General features: G+C 42.0%; 1 protein-coding gene across 3 annotated transcripts; it reads left to right on the forward strand.

Moving 5' to 3' along the window:
• The first annotated feature begins 220 nt into the window (after positions 1 to 220).
• dot1l (DOT1-like histone H3K79 methyltransferase) lies at positions 221 to 24,688 on the forward strand. Of its 3 annotated transcripts, none has more exons than XM_051376226.1 (29): positions 221 to 607; positions 5,411 to 5,454; positions 5,567 to 5,641; positions 5,977 to 6,040; positions 6,422 to 6,650; positions 7,021 to 7,115; positions 7,695 to 7,757; positions 7,832 to 7,887; positions 8,243 to 8,322; positions 9,485 to 9,553; positions 9,644 to 9,750; positions 10,667 to 10,708; positions 10,806 to 10,901; positions 11,094 to 11,316; positions 11,465 to 11,578; positions 12,014 to 12,105; positions 12,311 to 12,412; positions 13,042 to 13,179; positions 13,420 to 13,545; positions 13,850 to 14,289; positions 14,436 to 14,532; positions 14,664 to 14,813; positions 16,171 to 16,213; positions 16,402 to 17,024; positions 17,314 to 17,519; positions 17,693 to 17,766; positions 17,856 to 18,551; positions 19,244 to 20,090; positions 20,252 to 24,688. In XM_051376226.1, the coding sequence occupies exons 1-28, from the start codon at positions 527 to 529 to the stop codon at positions 19,882 to 19,884; spliced, it is 4,866 nt and encodes a 1,621-aa protein (XP_051232186.1). In that variant the 5' UTR covers positions 221 to 526; the 3' UTR covers positions 19,885 to 20,090; positions 20,252 to 24,688. The 3 variants fall into 3 exon arrangements, with proteins under 3 accessions (XP_051232186.1, XP_051232187.1, XP_051232188.1); XM_051376227.1 differs by having other exon boundaries at positions 17,859 to 18,551; XM_051376228.1 differs by lacking the exon at positions 19,244 to 20,090.
• Positions 24,689 to 25,132: the final 444 nt, after the last annotated feature.

Below are 25,132 nucleotides of genomic sequence, written 5' to 3' on the forward strand. Positions count from 1 at the left end.
TGTATTAAGTACAATATATATAACTAATATGACCGCCCAGCTCTGCTCTGTAAACATTATTTGTGTTTATCTGGAAACAGTCGTGATGTTCCCTATGCCCTCACGCGCCGTGGGACGGGTGCTTGCTCGCTCGCGCGCGCGCGCTGTTGCTGGCCCACGCGCTGAGATCACGATCCCGTCGCTGACGTCAGTCTGCCCGCTGCTACTAGTGGCCCGCTGCCATATGTATTCATGCCGGGCAAGATGGCGGCGATACGGACGATGTGTTATTGCCAGTGGACATAAACAGGCATTTTATTCAAAATAGAAAACCGAGGCAGATACATTCATACACTTGGTCGCATCGTGTGTGTATTTACCGCGCAACGGGCGTCGACGTCTTTTTTATTCCGCGCGTTTCTACGTTTTTTTCCTTACAAAATGTTCACGTTGTAGCTCGCTCGCTAACCGACCAGCTGGCTAACAGAGAGCAGTTACTAGCTAACTGTTAGCTATCGATCACAGCCAAGCCGCCGTGAAGTGGAGGATGGGAGAAAAGCTGGAGCTCAAGCTCAAATCGCCGGTTGGAGCAGAACCTGCTGGTTATCCCTGGCCTTTACCAGTATACGTAAGTGTTAAACCTTAAAACTAAACGGGTGCGGGTTTACAATTTGTCTCTGTTTTTGTCTTTGTTAGCTAGCTCTTTGCTAACACTGGCTAGCTGCAGGAACCATGGCACGCTCGTCCGGAGAATCAGGTCATACTGGTCGAGATGGTGACAGACATGTCGGTGTATCGGCCAGCAGCGCCGACTGATCAGATATGTAGCTTGTTTTTATGGTTTGGTATTTTTTCAACCTGTGCTGGCATGAACTACCCCCAGAGTGTAGTCGGTGACATAGAGACTGCGGCACATTTGAGCAGAGTAACATTTACGTTACTAGGTAGCGACAAGTTCAAGAAACATTATTATTGACGCTTCAACCGACCCTTCACATCCAGCATCATGTCGGCCTCGCTGTAAGTGTCTCGGTTAGTATCTTTCATGTTCCTACTGAAAATAGTGGCCCCAAGTTGTAGATAAATAGGTTATACCTGTTTTCTCTGCTCAGATCCAGTAAACAGTCAGACAATGTAGAGATCATGTGTGTGTGTGTGTGTGAACTCTTGGAGGTCTGTGTTTATAGATGCTGAAGCATGTGACTGTCGCATTCCTCTAGTGCTTTCTGTGTTTAGTTATTTCATGACATCCCTGTGATTAGGACCAGCTGGTGGTGTTTGGTGGTTTATACGCTATACATCCGTTTGATCCCTGATCTGTCGATTCTCAGAGCAGTATTAGTCAAGCTTGCCAAGAAATATTATTTTACTTGTATTTCCACGCAACGTGCTGTCAACACGTCATTGCATTTGACTCATTGAAATGAAACGGAAAGGGAAGCGGTTGCAAGTTTTGCGGTCTGTTCAGTGGTGTATATAGGTAACTTAAACTGTGTTTCTCATTTATAGTAACTGCGGTGAGACAGACGGTGCTGACTGAAGAAAAGCTGAATTTCTTAGAATGTCTGAATGGGGTCTTTTCGGTATATCTCCTCTCCACCCACACTGTACTTTGTCTGGCAGTCAAGGAAGTTCCATCATTTAGTTTGTTTATCCCCGCCATCACAATATGAACTTAATGAGTTTCAAGTCGCTGAGTTATTTGTTGATGTAATCAGCCACTACTCTCTGCTGTGGCTGACACAGTTGACCCTCCCTTTACCCCAAACCAGAGGCTGATAACACTCACAGTTACACCCTTTAGGACTTATTGCCTCTTACATTTCCTTATGTTGTGGTCTGTAAGGACAAACGCATGAGCAAGCATGTCAGGAATTTATACTGTTTGACTATACTGTTGACCTGCATGTTTAGCTATTTATACTGGGAATAGCAGTCGTGCATTGAATTAGAAACAGCTGATGGTCCTGCATGTGGAGTTCTGCAATATGGAGCCTATTCATGCAGTGCTCTCCTCCTGTTATCAAAGGGGAAAAGACTTCCTCTCTTTTCCCCTCCTCATGTCCATATGGTCAACTCAACAGGGAGACAGATAGAAGTGACTCCTATTCAGCAATGTTGTATTAATAGATTTCAAAAACACATGCCAGTATCTGTGCTCAAGTTTTTGTTTTTTTTTCCCAGTCACGTTTGGTGATGAGTATTTACCCTTGTTGAACTGCTTGCTGGTAGAAACAGATCCCACTCCATGTAGATTCATTCTTCACTCCCACAGAGCATTAAGATTGCTTATCTCACCCACAGAGCATGAACACAGCGTTGTCTGTGTTTTGATACACACACAACATGGCTGTTATGCAGACTGTTGCAGTATAAAGCAGTGTTACTCTACTCCAGAACCCAGAATGAAGCCTATAAAAACACGTTTTTCTTTCTTTCATTTGCTCTGTGTTTCTCCATGTCTCTCACTAAATCCCCACATCTGTGCATCTATAAATGCTTCCATATGAAGAGTACCTCTGGTGTGGTGCAGCTCTTTGTCCATCTGGTTCTGGGTGTGGGTACTAGCCAGGCCTACATAGCATTTAAAAGACACACTGCTTCTCAAATTTGAATGTTTTTGGTTTGGTGCTCACCTGTGTACTTCACCTATTATTTACAAGGCTGCTATTACTGTAAAATCAATGGTGTCTGGGCATAGCACCTTGAAATCAGGTCTCATTGCAGCACTGAAATGGAAAAACAACAAGGCAACTGTCATGTTTGCAGTCATGCTGTTGTGGTTATTGAAGTAACTTTACCACATTTCTATGTTGGAGCCTGGCAGCCAGCCAGTGCAGGTCAGTTGAATAGCAGACACTCTGTGTCATCAACATGTGACCTGCTGTACTTATCTGTCAAGATTAAACAAATGACCATGTCTAAACAGCTCCTCTGGGTAGCAGTATGTATGTAATCACCACATAAAGAGTGTTTCACAAATTAAAATTAAAAGACATAAGAGATAAGCTAGGTCCAGTATCTTGTTTTAGATATCCTGTTAGTTAGTTAGTTGCCACGAAGAGAATTAGTTTTCTAACACTTCTGTTTCGCGGTAAGCAAAAGTAGTACATGGTGGTAAGTGGCACGCCTGCCTTAGTCATTTGTTCTCGTGGGCTGCTGAGGTATACGTAGTGGAGCATGGTGTAGCGTAAAACCCCCTACACCCATGATGTGTCACACTGATGTTAGAAGAGATTGACCAAAGAGGTGGTGTAGAGAGGAGGAGTAGTGCATGCGTCAGTATACCCACGGCGGGGAGAGAGGAGGGTCTCCTGTTCTTTTTGTCTGACTCTCGCTTTCAGCCTGTGTTTATTTTTAGCAGCAGCCCTGTGCTGGTGTTGCTGTGTGCCGTCTTTGTGCGAACAGGTGACCTCCCCCCATTCGGCATCTCATTCGCTTGCTCACACAGTCTCTTTCATGCCTTCACACACCTTGTATGCCTTGCTTATTTAGGGGAACACAGTGTTTCAAATCCGTTGTACCCATGTGTGTTGAAGAAGGTTTGTAGCTCATGCTGTTTATTAGCACCACAGCTAGCAGCTAGCTTGATAATATAGCTGTAACCGGAACATTGTGCTGACAGAAGAAGTAGTAGATTTCCTGTGTTACCATGCATATTTGAGTGTGTGCGCATGCATGTTTGAGCTTTGGCGGAAGTTTGCGTAGTAGTGGCGGGCAGTATTGAGCGGGAAGCCGGGAGCTCCAGGCTGTGAGCTGTTAGCAGCGGTTGCTGTGCCAGGCCTCAAACAGCTGACAAATACCAGGCTCCCCCTCCTCTCTCTGGCCCCCTCACTCTCCCCGGTGTCTAGGTCTTCTTGCTTTCACTTTCTTTCCTTTTTACCCTCTGATTTCTCCTCCTCTCTTACTTTCCCTCTTTTCTTTTCCTCCACCAGAGGCTCTCCTTGGCAATGCGCTGGAGCAGGAGACAGAAAGTGGGTCAGTGGGTCAGCTCAGGCAACAGGCTCAGGCTGGCTGCTCTCTGGGTGTAACATGAGCCCTATTACTCCCACAGAGCCGCTCAGCACTCTCCAGCTAAGATTACTAACTATAGATTCCCTGCACGAGATCGATATAATTCATCTTATCAAGCTTTTTTTTCTAGACTAAAGTGCATTTTTAACCTGATTAACTTGACTTGGCTTTCTCAGGCATGGTTCAGAATAGTCTGATTAAACCGAATCTTTCATTATCGTAACCGTTTCCCTGAATGAAGTTTAGAGTGTAACTTTAGATTAAATATAAAAAGTTTTTTTTTTTTTTTTAAAAGGATAAAAAGGTTTAATTTCAGATGAATGCTGCCTGTCAATAGAGACACATGATTTATGTGACAAACAACCACTACAAGACAGACTACTGCCTGGACACTGTCAATAAGATTATTTCACTGCTGGAGTCCAAGCTTGCATTATTGCCACAGAGATGGAAGCCTGTAGTGCCTTTTTATCCCAAGTCCTTATGTCAATCAACGTTTTTGTTTTTGAGTCCACCACATTAGGGACTTTTTCTGTGTTTGTAAACTGACTACAAAGTTAAGAAGTAACCAATCCTAATTTAAGATATGTCTCATATTTCTCATATATACTTTAAAACCACAATGATTCTAGTTTAAGGCACAGTTGGGTTTGCACCCGAACTGAGAGACCTGTACTAAAATCCTAATGTAGTCATTTATTTTATTCCAAAATTCAGGTATATCTGAGTGTTGTGTCTACATACCTCTGCTTTGATACAAACTGATAACTCTATGAATGTACAGGCTTATATAATAGACTGCTAAGGTTAAGAAGAGTGCTTCATTCAGAGTGTAGTAGTATGTGTTGTAAACATTGACAGAGTTCATCTGTAGTATAAACAGCATTCAGTGACAGTGTGTCTGTCAGATGTTGATGAAATGAGAGGATGAATCAGATGAATCTGTGGTAACATTTCTTTTTATTTGGGACATTTCTGTCCATCATAGCCGTAGATTTCAAGATGACATTTGTATTTTAAAGATGCTAAAGTGGTAAACTTAAATGCCATACACCTCAGATTGCAAATACAATTGAATGATGTGGACAGATGTGCAGGTTACTGGTATTCTTTATTGTCTGTATTGTGCTACATGGCTTGTCGAGTTCCTTATATTTTAAGCGAACACTGTTTGAATTTTATATTGCCGGTTTATTAGATACACAGATCTTATACCAATGCAGTGTAATAAAACAGTTCTGTAATAAATTCTACCGTCATTAAAGGCTATAATGTTCATGTTTTTGTTGGGACTGTTTTTGAGAGGTGATCATTGAACTTTGTGGTCGATTTGGTGGCTGTAGTTGGTGGTGCCTTTTGAATTTAATGTGTCATACTGACAGCTGTTTAATATGTTATTCCCCCTCTCTGTTGTCAGGATAAACACCATGATGCTGCTCATGAAATCATCGAGACCATTCGGTAAGTGACCTTTACCACTAACTCAACTGTATACTCCCACATTCACACAGACAGTAAGTGACTGTGTCAAGTGTATGATCTAGTGACGCTTTTATGTGTGTACTTTCTCTAGGTGGGTGTGTGAGGAGATCCCAGACCTCAAACTGGCGATGGAGAACTACGTACTCATTGACTACGACACGAAGAGGTGAGCCTAGGGTCAAAATCTGTTTATATGATTGACACTGAAACAACAAACCAGAAAACATCATAAAAAGACTTTGAATATTATGAGGGCTAACACTTTAATCCAGTCAGGCAACCTGCCTGTGTGAATATTTGTTTTTAATTTTTCAAAGGTTAGTTTCTAAGGCAGTTCTAATGTAACTGAAAATACTCCAGTCACTTGACACAAGATTGTAAGTGGAGTATTTCAGAGTTACATTAAAAATGTTCTTTGGAAGTCAGTGGAAAATGGTCTGGGACGTGGGATTTTATCTTGTAAAAAAATGATGATGAATTTGTGTCTTTTTGTTATCACAGCTTCGAGAGTATGCAGAGGCTTTGTGACAAGTACAACAGGGCTATCGACAGCATTCACCAGCTGGTGAGTCTGTGTACGGGGGTTTTTATACCTGTGTAGGTAAAGTGAATGTGAAAACAGTAGCAACTATAATGAACAACACTGTAATGCTGTACTGTAAGTGTATTCACTTGACAATATATGTATTTATAATATGTTTTCTTAGATATTTAAGATCTTTAATAAGCGCAATTGCTATCTAGTCCAAAAATTCCCCAAAACACTTATTCATAGATTTTGTTCAGAAGTCTGCATAAAAAAACAAAAAAAACATCTAGCATATTCTTTTGTTGCTCTCTTTGAAAGACCAGCATCAATTAGTAATATCTACACCCGCATGCATGGAGCATTATGCCTTGATTGGAGTGGTTTTTGTGTCATTAAATATATAATCCCATCTTTCAGTGGAAGGGGACCACCCAGCCCATGAAGCTGAACAAGCGTCCTTCCAACGGGCTGCTGAGACACATCCTACAGCAGGTGTACAACCACTCAGTGACAGACCCGGAGAAGCTGAACAACTATGAGCCCTTCTCCCCTGAGGTGTACGGAGAGACCTCGTTCGACCTGGTGTCTCAGATCATCGACGAGATGGAAATGATGGATGATGACACCTTTGTTGACCTCGGCAGTGGTTAGTCTGCTGTTATTTTGGGACGTTCAGGTTTCAGAAAGAATTGATCCAACAAAGCTTTTACATAACACCATTTCTACTGTTCGAAGCCAAATGACACTGAGTAGAGATGGAGACAAAAAGCCCCAAAAAAGTCAGATATGTAATAGTTACTAGTTTACTAACTGGGGAGTGGGAAGATTTTTTGATAAACAAATGAGAAAGAAATAATGTTTGATTTCTTTTTTTAAAGAACAGTGATGATGTTTAGAGTTGTGGAGAAAGACAGGATGAGAGAAAAAAGTGGTTTTCAACATAATTGTCAAGTTAAAAATAAGGTTTCTTTGACTATCTGGTGTAAAACATAAACCTGTTGTTTTTTTATTTTCAGGAGTAGGGCAGGTAGTGCTGCAAGTTGCAGCAGCAACCAACTGTAAACACTACTACGGTGTAGAGAAAGCAGACATTCCAGCTACCTATGCAGAGGTAACTACATACATATCTGGCAGAACCAGAGGGGTATTCCAGAGAAGGAGCATAGAAAGCGAGAGTGTCTCCATTCAGACAGATGTTGCTCTGTGAAAAGTCACTGCTCCTCTTACTGTAGTGAATGCAGTGTTGGCACAGCGAGACTGTCACTACACAGTAGTCTGGCAAAATAGTTTTTCCTAAGTTGATTTCCCAGTTCACATTTCATTACCCTGTAATAACACACACACACACACACACACACACACACACACCTGCACAGACGCTTGCACTATGGCAAGGTGCTATTCTTAGTCTAAATGTCACCTGACTTCAGTTAATCTAACCAGCTGCAAATAAACTCAGAAGCTCAGCATTTGTTATTATAGTGAAAGACACAGGCTTTTAGTCATGCTGGTGTCTGTGAACCCTGAACACAATATCCAGAATTTCACTAAAGACCTCTTGTTAACTCACTAATCCTCCTTCCTGGAAATGCCTCTGAAGCACACACATCCTGTGCTTATAGCTGTTTTTTGTTTTTTACTTTTTAGTATTATTTAGTTTGGATATTAATATTCAGAATCTATCTTTCAGTCCATGGATAAAGAGTTTAAAAAGTGGATGAAATGGTATGGGAAGAAACATGGGGAATACACAGTAAGTTGACTCTTTTTTACTGTTGCACAGTTTGAAATGTGTTCAGGATTTTTTAACCCCTCTGGTTCTTTCAGCTGGAGAGAGGTGACTTTCTGTCTGAAGAATGGAAGGAACGGATCGCCAACACAAGGTGGTATATCAAATCCTGGTCCTAGTAACAATTTCCATTTATTTGCAGACGATTTATAAGCTTAATTTATACATCGAGGGACTACAAACATAAAAAATGCTGTATATTATGTGGCATATTATTGAGAAAAGGGTCAGTCAGTGTAATAAATACTTACATTATTTTAATTGCTATTGACTCAGTGTTCAATGTGTAAGTCTTCTATATGAACGATTTATAAGAAAGTTAACAATCCTTTTATTAAACGTGTCCTCAGAACTTTGCTTTAACATGTTCCCCTCTTAAAACTTCAAGGTAAATACTTTTTTACTACAAACTGTAGTTCTAAAATGTTTTTCTTTTGTCTATCTTGCAGTATTATTTTTGTGAATAACTTTGCCTTTGGTCCAGAAGTAGATCACCAGCTGAAGGAGCGTTTTGCTAACATGAAGGAAGGTTAGTGTTTTTCATCCAACTTCTACATTGTTTTGACGACTAATTGCGGCCTATAGCCACAGGCATCCCAAGTGTTCCCAAAAAGAGCTGCAGTATATTAACTTTGGAGTACAGAAATACACACACACACACCGTCAAACTCATACTCATATACATATAAATACAAGGGTTTACATTCTAGAGAGTGAAAACAATGGTCGGGATCAAAATTGTCAAATTACATGTTCTTTTATTAGTAAATTATTTTTCAACATATTAAATAATCATTCATGAGTGGTCAGCAGCTGTCAATAATACATTAATATAATTAATTGTAATGTTCGCAAAATTGGCCAACAGCCAGTGGGCCATGGTGTGGCAGCCTTTGAGTCACCACATTAATGAAATGCAAGGCAACTTTTTCTAAAATGGGATGTAACATTAGGCGGATATGGGATTATTTTGCCATTTGAACCTCACTTTGTCATTAAGGCTTAAAACATAAGTGGATTTACAAATGAAAAGTCTTGCCAACATACTTCTGACGATGCATCATGTCCAACTGTGAGAGCAGTCAGTAAAAACTGGTTTGATTTATGGTTATTTATGACAGAAAATAGTTTTAGTAAATTTTAGGGGATACTTAAAAGATAATAACATACACATTTCAAATACCTCCTGTAACTTCAAGCTTTTTATGAACAGTACAATGAGATGCAAGTATGTTCTCATTCTCCCTCCTTTAAACCCCCCCAGTGTGCCACGTGTTAATTTGTCATTTAAAATGTCATTATTTGACTTGTATGGGAGCGCATTTGGTTGATGAGCCTCAAACAAAGTGTGGCGTTGGTAGCACTGGGAGCGGCACCTTGGCTTACTGGAAAATAAATAGTTATTCAGCTGTTCTCATTGGTGATTAAAATAACAATGGCTGATTGTATCCAGTAGCCACTGTGTCAACTCTTGGCACTTGACCTTTGAACTCACAGCTGCACTACGCTGCTTGACTCTCAGTTTTGACAATAAGATGAATGTATCTATGGATTACTGCCTCCAATTTGGAAGTGATTGTATTTCATATTGTGTAGTGAGCCATACGAGCTACTGTATGGATCTTGAATTTATCAGAAGAAAATGCATTTATTGATTTTGTTTATTTGTTGTTGTTGTTTTTTGTTTCCAGGTGGGAAAATTGTATCCTCCAAACCTTTTGCACCTTTAAATTTTAGAATAAACAGTCGAAACTTGAGTGGTAAGTACAATAATTATGGAAAAAGCAGATTTCAGTGTCTCATGCTTCCTTTGATTTGCATCTGACATGTTGTTCCTCTCTGTCCCACAGATATTGGCACAATAATGCGTGTGGTGGAGCTTTCTCCACTCAGGGGCTCTGTGTCCTGGACTGGAAAGCCAGTTTCCTATTACCTGCATACCATAGACCGCACTATAGTAAGCACTGAAGTTCTTGGAGAAGTACCCAAATGCAGAGAGTACAATTTCTAATAGAGGAGAGCTTGACAAGCAGTACAAACACATTATACATTACAGACAAACAGTAACCTAAACTCAAGAGATAGGCTGCCATAATAACAGCTGGTATTGTTTAATGAGTAGTCAGTCCCAGGAGTAAACAATCTGAGGAGGGTTATACAGGGTAACACATGGGCATTAGATAACACTGATATATGTGTCACTCTGGTAATTGGTTAAAATAATCCCTGGTTACCAGTGGGAATCCCAGTGAGAGAGCTGGCAGGCTGCCTAAAAAGTGCTAGTGATGATTTTGTTCTGTGTTACCACCTGAATTGGATGTGGCTGCTCTCCCGTCACTCTAAATGATTTGTGGCATATTCGTATCCGGGGGTGGGTGGTGTAACATGGTATGAAGAATGGTACTACAGTAAATGTAGTGTACATGCTCTATATATATGGATTTGACTTTTCAGAAGATTATTTAGAGGGTGTTTAAGGAAGGTTGGGTGAGTAAAGGCAAATCAAGTTCAAAGAGCAAGCAGTGACAAAGGGTGACTGATCAAAGACTGATCACAAACCACAAACCTCATGCATGTAGGCTTTATGCCTGCGTCAACGCAAATGACTGATTGATTCTCGGCATTAATTATGTAAATATCACAGAAAGAAAAATACAATGAGCTGTCATTTTCAGTAAAAACCTTCAGTCAGTCATTTTTATGTATAATGAGAGAGGTATGACATTCCTGCAATCAGGTTACAACCACAAGTGTGGAATAACATGATATTTTAAGTAGATTTAAAAACTATGATTGTTTTAAATTGGGTGGAATGTAAATTCTTAAAAGTATAGAAAATGATATTCTAATATCCAAATTTTTTTTTATTTCAGCTTGAAAACTATTTTGCTAGTCTCAAAAATCCTAAACTCAGGGTAAGTCATTTTCTTCCTCTTCAGTGTATCAACAATGTCACTGTACTCACTATATTTTATGTGTCAAACTATTCAATATTTGTGTATCTTATGTTAGGAAGAGCAAGAGGCAGCTAGGCGACGTCAGCAGAAGGATACGAAGGACAGTAAGAGCAATAGCACCACGCCCACAAAACCGAAAGAACAAAACAAGGTAGGACATGCACAGATTTATAAAACCATGCAGGAAGCGTTTTCCAGGGGATTAAATATTAATAAACTTTAAGTGCTGCTTTTAAGTTTTGCAATATCGTCTGCCATTTTGCCACCGAAATGTTTCTCTCTTGGCTTATATTTACTTTAACTTAACGTATTACGTACATGTGTTTGTCCATGCGTATTACAGCAGGACTCCTGTGGTGAGGAGGAGCGTCCTAGCTTGGTGACAGTGGTCAAGCCTTCTGCCAAACCCCGAAGAGCCCGTCTCCTCGCAAAAGGTCGCAAGTTGAACAACAAGAAACGTGGTCGACCCAAGAAAGCTGCCCCGGCTGCTGAGAAGAAAAACAAGAAAAATCAGAGTGCTTTGGATTTGCTGCACGCAAAGACCCTTTCTGCGGCACCCCCTCAGGGTCAGTGGATGCACGCACGCACACAGCATATGCTAGATATCTTCAGGCTTAATAACAGTAGACATTTGCTTTTTCAAAAATCAATCTTAAGCTAACAGAAAACACTAATCTCCTCAGTTTAACGTAAATATGCTTCTTGTGTGTACAGATGGATACCGGCCACCTCAGATTCCCTTCTACCACCTACCTCCCAAGGTACAGCACTATCCCCCTAGTCAACTGCTGTTGAGCCCGACTCCTCCTGGTCTGCAACAACTGCTAGGTGAGCTGATGAAGAATCTGTTATGCTCAAACTTCTTGTGAATATTATGCCAGACCTTGTTCAAATCAGTCTACAAAATACGGTTCATTTAATTAAAATTGGTGGTGTTATTGTTACATTTATGCTTCAATATGGGTAGATGATCTGGGAAATGTGGTGTGATTATTTTGTTTTTAAATAATTAATTTAAAAATAATTTGATCTCTGTGTCTATACTCTTAAATCATGTTCAAGTATATAAGATATTGTGGGGAGCAGAAATAACAAATTAGTTTCTTTGTTCTTAAACACTTAATCAGCCTTAATGTGGTATAAGACTGTATGTTATTCTGTTCGGCGTCTGGGCTCTCTTTCCCCAAAAACCTAACTAATAATATATCCTCCGTGTTTGCTCTCTTGCTTCCTCTGTGTCCCCAACCTACATTGTTTTTTCAGATAACATCAAAGTTCAATACCTCCAGTTTATGTCCCACATGAAGACTCCTCAGTACCGCTCCAACCTGCAGCAGCTTTTAGAGCAGGAGAAGGTAATCAGTAATTACAGACATGTAACACACTGATTTGATACTGCTGTAGTTTTTGTCGAACCTATTACTACCATATCATGCCACCACATATTAAGTGGCATGTATTCAAGTACATGTTATCTGCCTTAAAAGTAATATTTAATTATCTAACTGTCTTGTGTTTTGTTGCCCAACCTTACCTATATTTTTGTCATTCTGTCTCTAGCAAAAACACAGGGACCTGTCGGGGCAAGCAGAGCAGCTTCACTCTGTCTGTCAGTCTCACAAGGATAAGATCAAAGGTCTCTTTCAGACCAAACTAGATGAGGTGAGAACTGCTACTTTATTACCCTCTAGATTAGTGACTAGATTAGACTAGTCACCATCTTTTATGTCTCTCATTTGAGCTTTAACTGTTGTTTTATTTTGAAGGAATTAGGTATACACAGAACTCCTTTGCCTTGCCAAGAACATCATACAATTAGTGCTTAAATATAGCTATTTGACAACCCGAGCTGCTTATATCCCTTTGCATTCTCATTACATTTGCAGATGAACATAGTTTAAACAGACAGTGAAACACAACTTGACTGTGAGAGAGACAGAGCATACATTCCCTGCAGTGCTGTGTTGTAGTTTGCATTAACTTAACATTAAGCTCTTTTGGTTGAAACTTCACGTCTGTTGCACCTGAGACAAGCATAGCATCGCTGTTGGGTGTGGTCAGATATTTGTTTCGTCTAATTACACCCTACAGTTGTGTCAGGTTACAGTGATCACACCCTGTGCACACATCAGTTTAGTGCAGCAACCTCCAGTGTTTGAAGATGTCCAGCCACTGGAGGTCAGCAAATTCAAAGTCTGGAATTTGTAACAAAAATAATTTCCCCCTGGGATTATTAAAGTATTTCTGATTCTGTTTTTTGTGTGTCTGTCTGTGTGTGTCTGTGCGATCAGTTGGGAGTGAAAGCATTGACTGTGGAGGACCTACTGCAGGCCCAGAAGGAGATTTCAGCCCACAATCGTCAGCTGAAAGAGCAGACAAAGCAGCTTGAGAGAGACATGGCCTTGCTGAGAGACCACAGCCTGCTACTGGTGAGACATCGGGGCTTGCTACCATATTGTTGTGACCTTCCCCTTTTACTACAGCATTATCACCCGTGGTTCACACCTGTTGCCCTTCCTGCATTTGTGTAATGGTGGTTGAAGCCCTAGTTCAGCTCTAGTTTGTATACCACCTTGCCCTTAAAGCCAGTGTTAACTTTTATTTCACTTTGCTAGAGAATCGTCCAAGCAAACAAATGATGGAAAGTGTGTATGTTTGTTGTTTTCCAGCTGAAGTCCCGATGTGAGGAGCTAAAGCTAGACTGGGGATCTTTGTGTCTGGAGAGTTTGTTGAAGGAGAAGCAGGCGCTACGTAGACAAATCTCTGAGAAACAGAGACACTGCTTGGAGCTGCAGGTACACAGTCCACCTCCTCAATTTGTTTGATTCTTTTCCAAATGCTTCTATCTTTCTTCCACCTCTTGCATACTCCTCCAAACATACTTTGTACTCTGGCTTCTTCTTCCGTCCTGCTGCCCCCTTTCATCTGTCCCACTAGCTCTTCAGAGATGTTCAGAGGAATTAGTCTTGTCACCTAAACTATAAATAAAATGTAGCTTTCAGGAACAGTTGATGAATTGCTGTCACAAACATTTTCCTAGATGTTTCAGCATTGCTGCCGTTTTCTTGTGTAACGGCTCCCCCTGGTGTCTGTTTGTAGATCAGCATTGTGGAGCTGGAGAAAAGTCAAAGGCAGCAGGAGCTGCTTCAACTCAAATCCTACAGACCCTGTGATGGCTCCCCATACAGAAAGAGCCTGGAATCGCGATCTTCCACAGACATGGACTCTTCTAATCTTTGCCTGTCCTCAGCCCCAGCCCTCAATGGTGTCAGCCCAGAGCTGTCTATCAATGGCACCAGCTCACCCTGTTTTGACCGGGCCAACACCAAGGGGGAGCTTCTTTCTCGCTACCTGCCCATCTCTCCAGACCATGAAATTGTACCCGCCACCCCTGATGCCCGGCAGAGGCAGCAAAGTTCCTCCTACGCTCTTCCTGATTACACACGCTTCTCCCCTGCCAAGATTGCCTTGCGGAGGCATCTTAACCAGGACCCCACTGCCTCTGCTCACTTGAGAGGTCCAGGACTGACCGCACACAGGTTGGTTGGCACTAAAGCTCCCAATTTTCAATATGAACAATATTATTTTTATGTTTTTGTCTCCAAGTCGCTCCCTAAGGCAACAAACGGCTAAGTAGTTGCAACTAAATTAGCCTGTTTTTATTTTTTGTTTGTTTTTTTTGTAGGGAATTGGGTGCTGTTAACTCTCCACTTGGAGTCAAACAGAACTGTCCCTCTCCAAATGCATCTGATGCCCAGAATACTCCTAAAAGTTCTGAGAGGGTAAATGTTTGTCCTTCTTTGCTGCACTTACACTGTTGATCTGTCTGTAAGCATACAGTTTTCTACATTCCTTGCAGTATTTGGCTCTCACTGTTAACACGCATTCATTTTGCCTTTGCGCTCCTATATAGGGTGGCAAGGAGAGGAGCCCGTCTGTTCAAGGTGACAACAGCATTACCAGCCTTCCAATAAGTATCCCTCTGAGCACTGTCCACCCAAGTAAATTACCAGTCAGCATCCCTCTGGCCAGCGTGGTGTTGCCCAGTCGTGCTGAGAGACTGGTGAGTACAATGACAGTAACTACATTACAATACGTTGACATTGACGCCCTGCTCCAGATGTAATAAATGAAATGTTCACTTGTGAAGAGTTATGTTGGTGTGTACACAGGTAAGATGTGTTATGTTGGATAATTTTGTTGTTGTTGTTACACTGTGATATGCAGGCTGTGACAAATTAAAGGAAAAACATGAATAAATGAGTTGAGAAACATAATGAATGCAGATGCTTCCACACATGGAAATTGAAGCAACACTATACTATTTTACCTTCAAATAACAGCTTCAGCATTGTTTTGGTGATACACTCAGATAGATAATGGTGCCTCTTCCGTTCCCAGTCTAAGCCCCAAGCACACTTTATGGCGGAAGAACACTTTACGGCACTACGTCACATACCACCAACTGATTTTGGTGAATTTTTATGGACAGATTGCTAAAGTAGCTGTTACTTTACTGCTGCTAATCATACCTGCCGTTACCTAATTTAGCCATGAAACTAGCCAGCTGTGTCTGACAAGAGGTCAGACAAGGGTAAATATCGGATTGGCTTTTTGTCGTTAGCGAGAGCTTTGGGAAATAACATCAAGACAGATGGCAAGCTCGCTTTTTTGCTGTTGGACTAGAAATCTGTTGGAAATTGTGGTCGACAGCACACATTTGATGACCGTGACGCTTGTGCATTATATGTATATAGGTATATTATATGCAAGGATAAACAAGCACCTCCTTAGGTGAATCTGTCAACAATTACATAACGAGGGATATTATAGTAGGGTTGCTGTGAATAAACCCCTCATTACAAAGCATAATGCACAGTTAAGAGTTCAGTGGTGCAGAAACAATAGGCGCCGGTCTAAAGAAATATGAAAAAACATTACTGGTGATGGTCAAATGAATTATTGTTCACTATATTCCCAACAAGTGGGCGAGTGCACGTATGAGAGAACAGTACAGGCCTGAATGCTTGACCCCTATAGTGAGTGGATCTGGTGGCTCTGTTATTCTGTGGAGGAATTTTGCTGGCATGGTTAGGGTACGCTTAGAGGGAATGGTCACTGCAAATCAAGCGGTCTCTTCCAGAATGACAATGCCCAACACCTTTGACCTATGGGAGATTTTTGATTGACATGTTAGACAGAGCTGTCCACCACCCTCATCAAAACACCTAATGAGGGGATATCCTCTGGAAGAATGGCATTCATATCTCCAGTAGAGTTCCAGAGTCTTGTAGAATCAATGTAGAGGCGCACTGAAGCTGTTCTGGGGACACGTGCTGGCCCAACACCTTACTAAGACACTATATTAGTTTTTCCTTTAATATATCACTCGTCTGTGTTCTCTGCATTCATAATTTCAGAGAAGTACTCCGAGTCCTGTGTCTCAGGCAGGTCAGACCAACGGTAAGGATTACCCTTCAAACACTTGATATATTGTTAACATATTATATTCACTACTATTAAGATAGAATGAACTCTAACTTATTTATGACTGATAAAGTTTTAGTGTTAATGTTTTAGGTTTGATATTTGTCTGTTTTCTTACTGTGCGTCTTTAACCATCAACCATCAACTCTTGGGTCTCTGTTTAGGATATTCAGGTTTGATGAATGGAGGTCCCCATCCTGAGGACCATAATGGTGCTTCTTCATCACCTCCTCCACACAACAACACTCTGTTGACAGGACCAATGGGCCGAGGAGGTCCCATTCAGAGCCCTCCGCTCGGCACTGGAGGGGTGCTCCAGTATGCAGATGGACCCCCAAGGATTCTTCCAGAAGATGGACAGGATCACCAGGGTGGTGAATCCGACGCGGAGCCCCAGGACAGTGAACTGCGGAGGAGAATCTTCTTCTCTTCTTCCTCCTCTTCATCCTCGTCTTCCTCTTCATCAGGCAGTGGAGGCAGTGCGGCCGGAGGATCACGCCTCCACCATCACACTGGCAACTCAGCCAAGCAGGGATACCACAGTAACCATGGAAACCACCACCACCACCAGTCCCCCGGCACCCAACACACTCACCCACTCACACATACGTCGTCATCACACTCCTCTCACAGCCTGGGATCTCAAGAGGGACGTAAGCGTGGGAGAAGGAAGCGCAGCTCCACAGTGGCTGCTGTCACGGCCAGTGGATCCCCAAAGAGGAGGTCATTCCCCGGGCTCAGCTCCAACAACCACTCCTCAGGATCACCACTCAACATTAACTCCATGGTGAGTCACCAAAAGCATGAAGAGAGAAAATTGTTAGGTACCTGATATGACAAGAAATTGATTTTTAAGGTTCCATTATGCAATATATTGAGTTTTAATGAAGTCGTGTATTTGAATAATCAGACCTTACAGACTTGTGTCTGATGAGCTCAGTCTGTCAACAATGCATCTTTGGTGCATTAGATTTCTCTGTGGATGAATGCAATGAGATTACGCTGTCACATTATTTCAGACTTGTTTTTATTGGTGTCATCAGGGTGCAATCTGCGTGTCCTTTTTCTCCCAACAGGTGAACAACATCAACCAGCCTCTGGAGATCTCTGCCATCTCCTCCCCAGAACAATCAAGCCGCAGCCCCAATGGGCCTGACTTGGACCAGCCCCCCGTCTTGAAGAGAGAGCGCCCCCTGGAGCTCAATGGCACAGGTCGTTATTCCTCAGCCCCTAGCTCTGATGATGAGGACTCAGGATACCCTGCCGACAGCTCCAGTTCACGGTAATATAGTCTTTATAATGTGAAGTTGAGGGTAACAACAATGTAACAGCCGAGCTGCCCTTTTTGCAAGTTGACTTTGCAGCTCTCCATTACAGATTTGATAGGGCTCACGCACATTTTGTTGCAACTTGTCGCTGTGTTTGTTTTGAATGTTTGTGGTTCTTTTTCTCCAGAATTGAAAGAAAAATTGCCACTATATCCTTGGAGAGCAGAGATGGACCTGGTAGACTAGGGGACGGTGAAAGAGGTAAGAAAAGAAAATGTCACTTGTTAAAATAGAAACTTTATCCTGCACTTTTTCTACTCGGCACAAACCGTGTTTCTTTTTTCGTCCAGTAGGCAGGAAATCTGGTAGCAGCAGTGGTAACAGCACAGGCAGCGAGGCCTCCTCTTCGTCCTCCTTGTCCTCTAACAGCAAGTGGAAATCCACCTTTTCGCCAATTTCCGACCCCAAACAACCCAACTCTGATCTGAGACAGGGGGGTTCTCCATTTGGCATGGGGGGGTCAAGCCGGGGCACAGACTCAGACTCTGACCACAAACAACAGCATCAGCAGGTGAGGAAAGGGAGTGATGGAGAGTGTTCCAGCTACATGACCGCCAACCCCTTCCTCAGTCAGGAGTCAGGGACCCGGGGTGGAGGCAGCGGCGGTGGTGGTGGTGGTGCCCAGGGAGGCAGTGGTTCAGACCAACGCCAGGCCCTTCAGAAGCAGAAGGCCCCTCGTGACTGGGAGATGAAGACGAGCAGCAGCATGGCCAGTCAGAACCTCTTCATATCTGCCGCTGCCAGCAGTGGAGGGGGCATACTGAGTGGGAAGGTGGGAGGCAGTCCTGTAGCAGTTTCCTCAACCACAGGGTCTGTGGGACAGTACCTGGGGTCTCAGTTTCCACTTGGCGGGACCTCAGTGTTACAGTCCTTATTCGGAGCCCAAACAGGCGGATCCACGGTGAGTGGAACGCCGCGGCTCGTCAACGGACACTCTGCCCTGGGAAGCTTCTCCAGTGCTGGGCTAGCAGGGGGAGCAGCTGGAGGTGAGCATCACTAATAGATCATGTTGAGTTTTACCTAGGGGTCATCAGCCTAGTGTGAGGTCATTGTCTTAGCCTGGGGTCATCTTGATAAAGTAATAGTGCGAGTTAGAGGGAATGGGCCTGATATTAGAGCCAGGTAAGTGGAGGTCCAATGCTGCTGTCTTTCTGTCTGCCTCGCTTTGACATGGACTGGCTGCTTGAGTGCTGCAGTTGGAAACACCCTTAGAAAATGTTGAATTTTAGCAGAATGAATATAGAGAATTTAAAAAAAAAATCAATGATCAGTCTTTGAAATATGTGATTGACCATGAGTGAAGAACATGTTTTATATTATAACTATTACATTACAATGTTATCATTTTCTGTGGGTGTATCTGTTTGAGTTGTATGTCAGAGTCACTTCACTTTTCACAAAAATCAACCCAGAAATCAATTTTGCTGTAATAAGAACTGTTTTAGAGCGATCCTAAATTGGCCACACTGATTTGGTTAGTCACAGTGGACTGACTCTGTTTGCTTTCTGTGTGCTTGTCGAAGACTTGCTTGCCGCTATGCACAACCTGGCTCAGTCCTTGCTTCTCTCTTTGTCCCCCTCCCTCTCGCTCTCTTTGCCACTTGTATCTGCTCTCTCTTCCCTCTGTCTCCACTCTCTCGCCCTCCCCCTCCCTCCATTTCTGCTGTATGATTTGCAGGTATTTTTCACCACGTGGTCCCCACAGTGTCCTCCCATCAGTTTGGGGTGACGCTGCCTACCTCTGGAGGCCTCAGCTCTCTGCTCAGTCTCTCCTCCTCTTCCTCTACCTCCTCCCAAACCCAGCAGCACACCACTCCCCAACCAGCCTCCACGCGCCTGGCCTCCGTGTCCTCACCGCTCCCCCTCTCCCTGTCCCAGGCTCAGCACAGCCGCATCCAGTCGGTCCTGCATAGTCCTTCTCCTCCCACGCTATCCCTGCCCCCTCCTCCACCCCTGCACAGCGTTCCCTCCTCCTCAACACCCACGCACTCTGACGTCCCGCCATCCTCTCGATCTGACTCCCTCCACTCCTCCCGTCTGTCCCATTCCTCTCTCCACCACCAGAGAGCACAGTCATCCCTCTCTCTCAACATCTCCTCCTCCACCTCTGCCTCTGTGTCTGCTGCTGCCGCTACTGCTTCCCTCTCCTCATCTCTGTCAACCACCTCCTCATCTCGTCCATTCGCAGTGCACTATTCCCCTCGGCTGCCCCCTCCACCACCGGCCAGCAGCTCAGGTGGTGGCGGGAGCATGTGGAGGACTCAGGGCATGCATGGTACCTACACCACCTCCCAGCTCCCTGGCTCCCGACCTAGATAGGGTTTGGGGGTGAGGGGAAGTGGGGGAGGGAGGATGGAGAGGAGAAGGGCAAAGGGCAATCAGAGGGTGGAAAGAGGGAGAGAAAGAGAGAGAGAGAGAGAGAGAGAGAGAGAGAGAGAGAGAGAGAGAGACTGGTAGGGAGTGAGAGACAGACAGGATACCTGTTTTCCCTGTGCTCCCACAAGCTGTTGTTCTGATTGAACAAGGTAAGTCAGTTTTTAGATTTAAAGTATAAACACTGTGCTTGATAATACGTTTTTGAGTGACAGGATGTAATATTGTTGGTGGCTTTTTGTGTATTGCCGTGTAGAATCTTCTGGCCACTGAATCACTTATGCTGTCCTTTTGTTTCCTTTTGGTGTTTCAGGTAATTGATGAAAACTACCTCAACATTAAATAAACTATGCAAATGTCCAGGTGTGGACCAAGGCACTCTCCTCACTCACTGGTGCTTCGAAACGTCTGCACCACCCAACCGCCTCCAAGACCGGCTTCTGTACTGGGATCTCTGAAACACACACGCGCGCACACACACACACACACACACACACACACACACACACACACACTCTCACCACCACTATGGTCACCTTGAGCAGAATTCACAGATACTGGTCATCTTTATGTGTGGAGTGTGAATGTTACAACATAGAAATCTGTACCGGCTGCTGCCCGGCACTGAATGAACTGAATTATCCAGAATGGTCTGGTTTAACATTAAGGTGCTCAATAGTATGATAGTGTGTCATTTTGTTTGTCTTAGGCACTATTACAGTAACTAGTGTTCAGTAAAATAATCAGTTTTTATTGATTTAATGTAACATTTAACAACAGATAGATCGAAGCACACAGTCCACCTTTTTAAGCTGAATGTCATCAGGAGTCACGTTCCCTCCAAAGTTTCACTTCATACGAGTGCATGTGTTTGCACAGTCAGACACACACACACAGACCAGTTCACTGAACTCTGCTCAGATGTCATGCAGTTTTGCCTCTCTGCATGCTGTCTTATCTCTGTTTTCTTCCTGAAATTCAATATTTGTTGCAACAGAATAGAATTAGAAACAAGATGAGGAACGTTTGGTCTAACTTCACACTGGATAGTAAGATACAGTTACTCATGTAGCAGAACATGTACAAGTCCTGGCTGGTTTGTTGACACCCCTTAAATTCTGGTTATGTTTATGATTAACAATATTTTCATATTGGAGAAAATGAAAAATGTGGGTACTTACTGTTAAATCATTTTTAAAAGCAAAGCGGTGCAAAGATTGTAAGCTGTTCTGGCTGCCCTTTTTGCCACACAAAACTAATATTTCCTTTCTTTGCTACTAACTGGAGCAAAACCAGTGAAGTTCATTTTCTGAGTGATTAAAACAATGCTTCAGGTGTGGTTCAGTGTTTGTCTTCTGATATCAGATATTTAACATATCAATGAAAGTATGTTTGTTTACTTCAAATATGAAATCTTTGATATTTTGTGACAGTAATCAGATATATTTAACATTCTCTAAATTAATGAACTGAAGAATGAAGAGTATTGAAGTGTTTATTTTGAAGTCCAAACACACAGCAATGTTCTGATTTCAGCCTAAATTTGAAAATATGGTGAATTAACAACATTTCAAGGGGTGCCAATAATGCTGAGCAGAGTCGAGTGCATTTTCATTTTTTAAAAAGACCCCCTGAATTTAATTTAATGAGATGGTGCTCTGTGTAGACATATTCGTTTACTCTCTAGTAGAGACGCAGTGTTGTCAGAGTTGTGGCTACACTGTTCAGTGCTTTAGTGAAGCTGAATCCAGGTGTAAAAGAAATACAGTAAAGATTCAACTCATTTCTGTATTTATTAACATTTTCTTCTTCAGTCAATTGGGTAAATCACACTACGATGTGGGACCGCAGCAGAAATACTCTTTACAGCAGGAATTTTTAACTCTTCTTAAGCTAAACTTATTCATATTTATTTCTGCTGTTGGGAAATGCAGGTTTAAGCAAATGTGGAGTTACACTGCATTTAGTTCATACAAACACACGCACACGTACATGCATGCAAATCCTCACACACTGAGAAAACAATTAACCGTAACCACAACAAACTACTGGTCTCTCTTCACACCTTTTTGTTTGCTTTTTTTATTGTGTAATTTGTTTTTTGTAAACAATGTTTGTACTGTGAATGTGATTCATTCTCCGACTGTATAGTTGTGTATAATTTAGATTATTATATTTATGCCGTCAGTCTCTCTATTTGCCTTGGTATTTGTTTTTCTTTTTTTTTTTTCAATCCTGAAATGTGTTGACATGTTAGAATGCAATAGTGTGTGTACTTGACTCACAGTCTGAAAACAATGGTGCTACATTTGGACTGTACCTGATCTTATTTATTGTATAGTGAAAACATCAAAAACAAATTGAATACTTGGTGCTGTACACAGGGACATTTGTAAAGCCTTTTTTTGGCATTTCCTTTCTCATATTTAATATGCTATTGTCTGGTTCTTTGAATGCATAGTGTACAACTGTAGACACCACCTTTAGATAAAACTACTCTGCAACAGCTGGCTCAGAGTCTGAGTAAACAGGTATGAGGACCTGTGTTCATGTTTCTCACGCCACAGTTTTAAACATAAGTCGGCCCGCTTCGCTCTCCAAGCGAGCTGCTTATCTGTTAGTGAACAAGACACACTGTTTTTGTACATAACTTTGTTTTTCCTTGTTTGTCTATCATAAACAGAAAGGTATATAAGAAATGTATCTATATACAGTCTATATATTTGAGTATATATATATATGTGAATAGGGGTGCTTTGGTGCTGCATTTTGACCTTAAACTCAACCTGTTAAACAGGAGGCTTGAAGCCAAGGAGAGTGAAGCATTGCCACACAGATGGTGCTTAACAACATGGCGACACAGCAGCACCTGAATCCTTGTGATACAAACACACCACAGAAATAGAAACTCAAAGGCTGTGTGCTTTTACACAGACAAACAAAGGTGCTGTGGCTTGAACACGACTAGTTTCCAGCACTAGAGCTGTCACTTTTATCAGATGTTTTCTTTGTGTTTCTTTCTCTCTTTTTTTTTTACCAACCCAGATTCTGCAGGAAAAATGGTGCTTCTGTTTCCAAACAATGGCAATTCAGAAAAATCTTTACTGGTGCATACAAGACTGTGTCAACCTCTTACACACACTGTCTTTAGATGTCTTACTGTCAAGGCCCTACCTTGTAATGTGAGCATATTGTGTAATTGCAAAGACATGCTGATGTAAAACACTTGTGTTAGGATGTGTGTGTGCATCACTTTGTTGGGAGTGAGAGCAGCCAAGCTTCCGGGTTCCTCTGATAGTGGGAATACACTTAAGCTCAGTTTGTGTGTTTGTGTGTGTGTGCTTTTTTTTTCCACTTTGCCAGTGCATATCGAAGGGAAGATTAGACTAATAATGAAAGCTTTATTGTAAACTCCTGTCCTGTGCACTCACTCTGTGAACATAAACGTGTTTTTCACCTGCGAGTGTTCAAGTGAAAAGAATTCATTTTAGAACATAATTAGAGACTATAGTCCATTTGTTACCAGCACTGAGAGGTCTTTTGTAATTATTGTTGATGCTGTTTTGATTTTCTTATTCTTGGTGTTTGATACAATTTCAGTTACATGTTAAGCTTTTAATTGTGTCTTCAGATTCCTGTCAGTTTTTAATACTACTAGTCAGACACAGCACGGTGCTCTCCTTCACTTAAAACAAGGAAATTGCAGCTATTGATAAATACTACTCTTCTCCTGTTGTGCTGCAGGGTTTTATGGTTTAATAATCTACAACACGAGCTTGCCTGGCGGCTTTCTTGCAGTCCAGTCTAACCTATGGAAGTTTCCCTAACCTGGAGGTGCAGCGCGGTGTATGTGCGCATGAGAATAGTTTGTGGGAATGGCAAAGATCACGTTCATTACAGATTTCAACCAGTTTTGTAGCTACTTGTACAATCAGTCAAAGGGGTGAGGTGCTGTTATTCAAGTCCTTTGGTGTATGAGCGTGATTTGAATTAAAGCTTCTATGCAGTTCTCCAGCATTATCCATTCTGGTACATTATTGATCTGTGAGAGCTCTGCAGTCGAGGCTGTTTACTCTAAATCCTGCCAAAGGTCTTAACTCAGGAACTTCCCATATTGCTTGAAATCATGTAAACAATTTTCTTTAAACTACTGCATGTCACAAATTTATTCACCATCTTGTGCATGATGAAGTCCCTTTCTAACCCAACTCAGGACCAGGACAACCCCCTCAGTAAGCATATTTCAAGGTAAAATTAGCCAGCTGTCTTGCCAAATCTCCTCAGATTGATTCTCACTGTCGCATACATCCAGCCTCTCCGGGTGAAATCCAGCTTTATAAAGCTTTACGAGTCGGTCTGATCTCAAGAAGCTGTGAAATGGCTATGACTTTTCAGCATCTTCCTCATCTCACAAATGCCTCTGTCTAGATTTGTGTCTCTAAGAATGAGGTTCACTGTCCTTTTGTTGGGATTCTTCCCCTTTATTTTGGGGGAGGGGGGTTAACTGACAATGGACATGTGACCTACAGTATGTGTATAGTGATCTCTGATCGGTGCAGCCAGGGCAGGTTTGAGGTGCAATAACGGCAAACCTACTTTCCAAAAGCCCCTGGGTTTTCATGATAAAGTTGTTACTGTTCGATGTTGGTGCTTTTATCCTAAGATGTTATAATGAAACAAATGGAATTAATGTTTTTTTTCTGCATTTTATGATTATTAATAAAAATGTTTCATATAATATTTGAATTAATTTTGTGGTGTCCTGTGGCATATATGATTACATTCTCTTTTCACTCATGGAAAACTAGTAGGTCATACTATAGTTTACACATTGTAAGTTAGTTTTATGCCTTTTATTCTGAAATTAACTGGTGAAGAAAACCTGTGAGGTGGAGGAATCAGAAGACAGTCTCTTACATGGTCATCATCATAATGAGCAGCCAAATATTTCCACCAAATTATATCAAACATAAGTGAACATTTGAGCAAATGGGTGGCAAATGCAGTTGAATTTAACACATTAATTTAGATTCATTTATAAATAGTGTCATTAAAAATTAAAATGAATAATCTGTTATACGATCATTTAGGCGTTTGGAAAAAGATTGACCAGTAAAACCATTGATTTCTAATGCCACCTTTAGGGTAGACTATTAATGTGTCACAATTTTTGTAATTTCCAAGAACACATTGA

The sequence above is a fragment of the Dicentrarchus labrax genome, unplaced genomic scaffold, assembly GCF_905237075.1.
Source record: "Dicentrarchus labrax unplaced genomic scaffold, dlabrax2021, whole genome shotgun sequence".
In the NCBI taxonomy this organism is placed as follows: Eukaryota; Metazoa; Chordata; class Actinopteri; family Moronidae; genus Dicentrarchus; species Dicentrarchus labrax.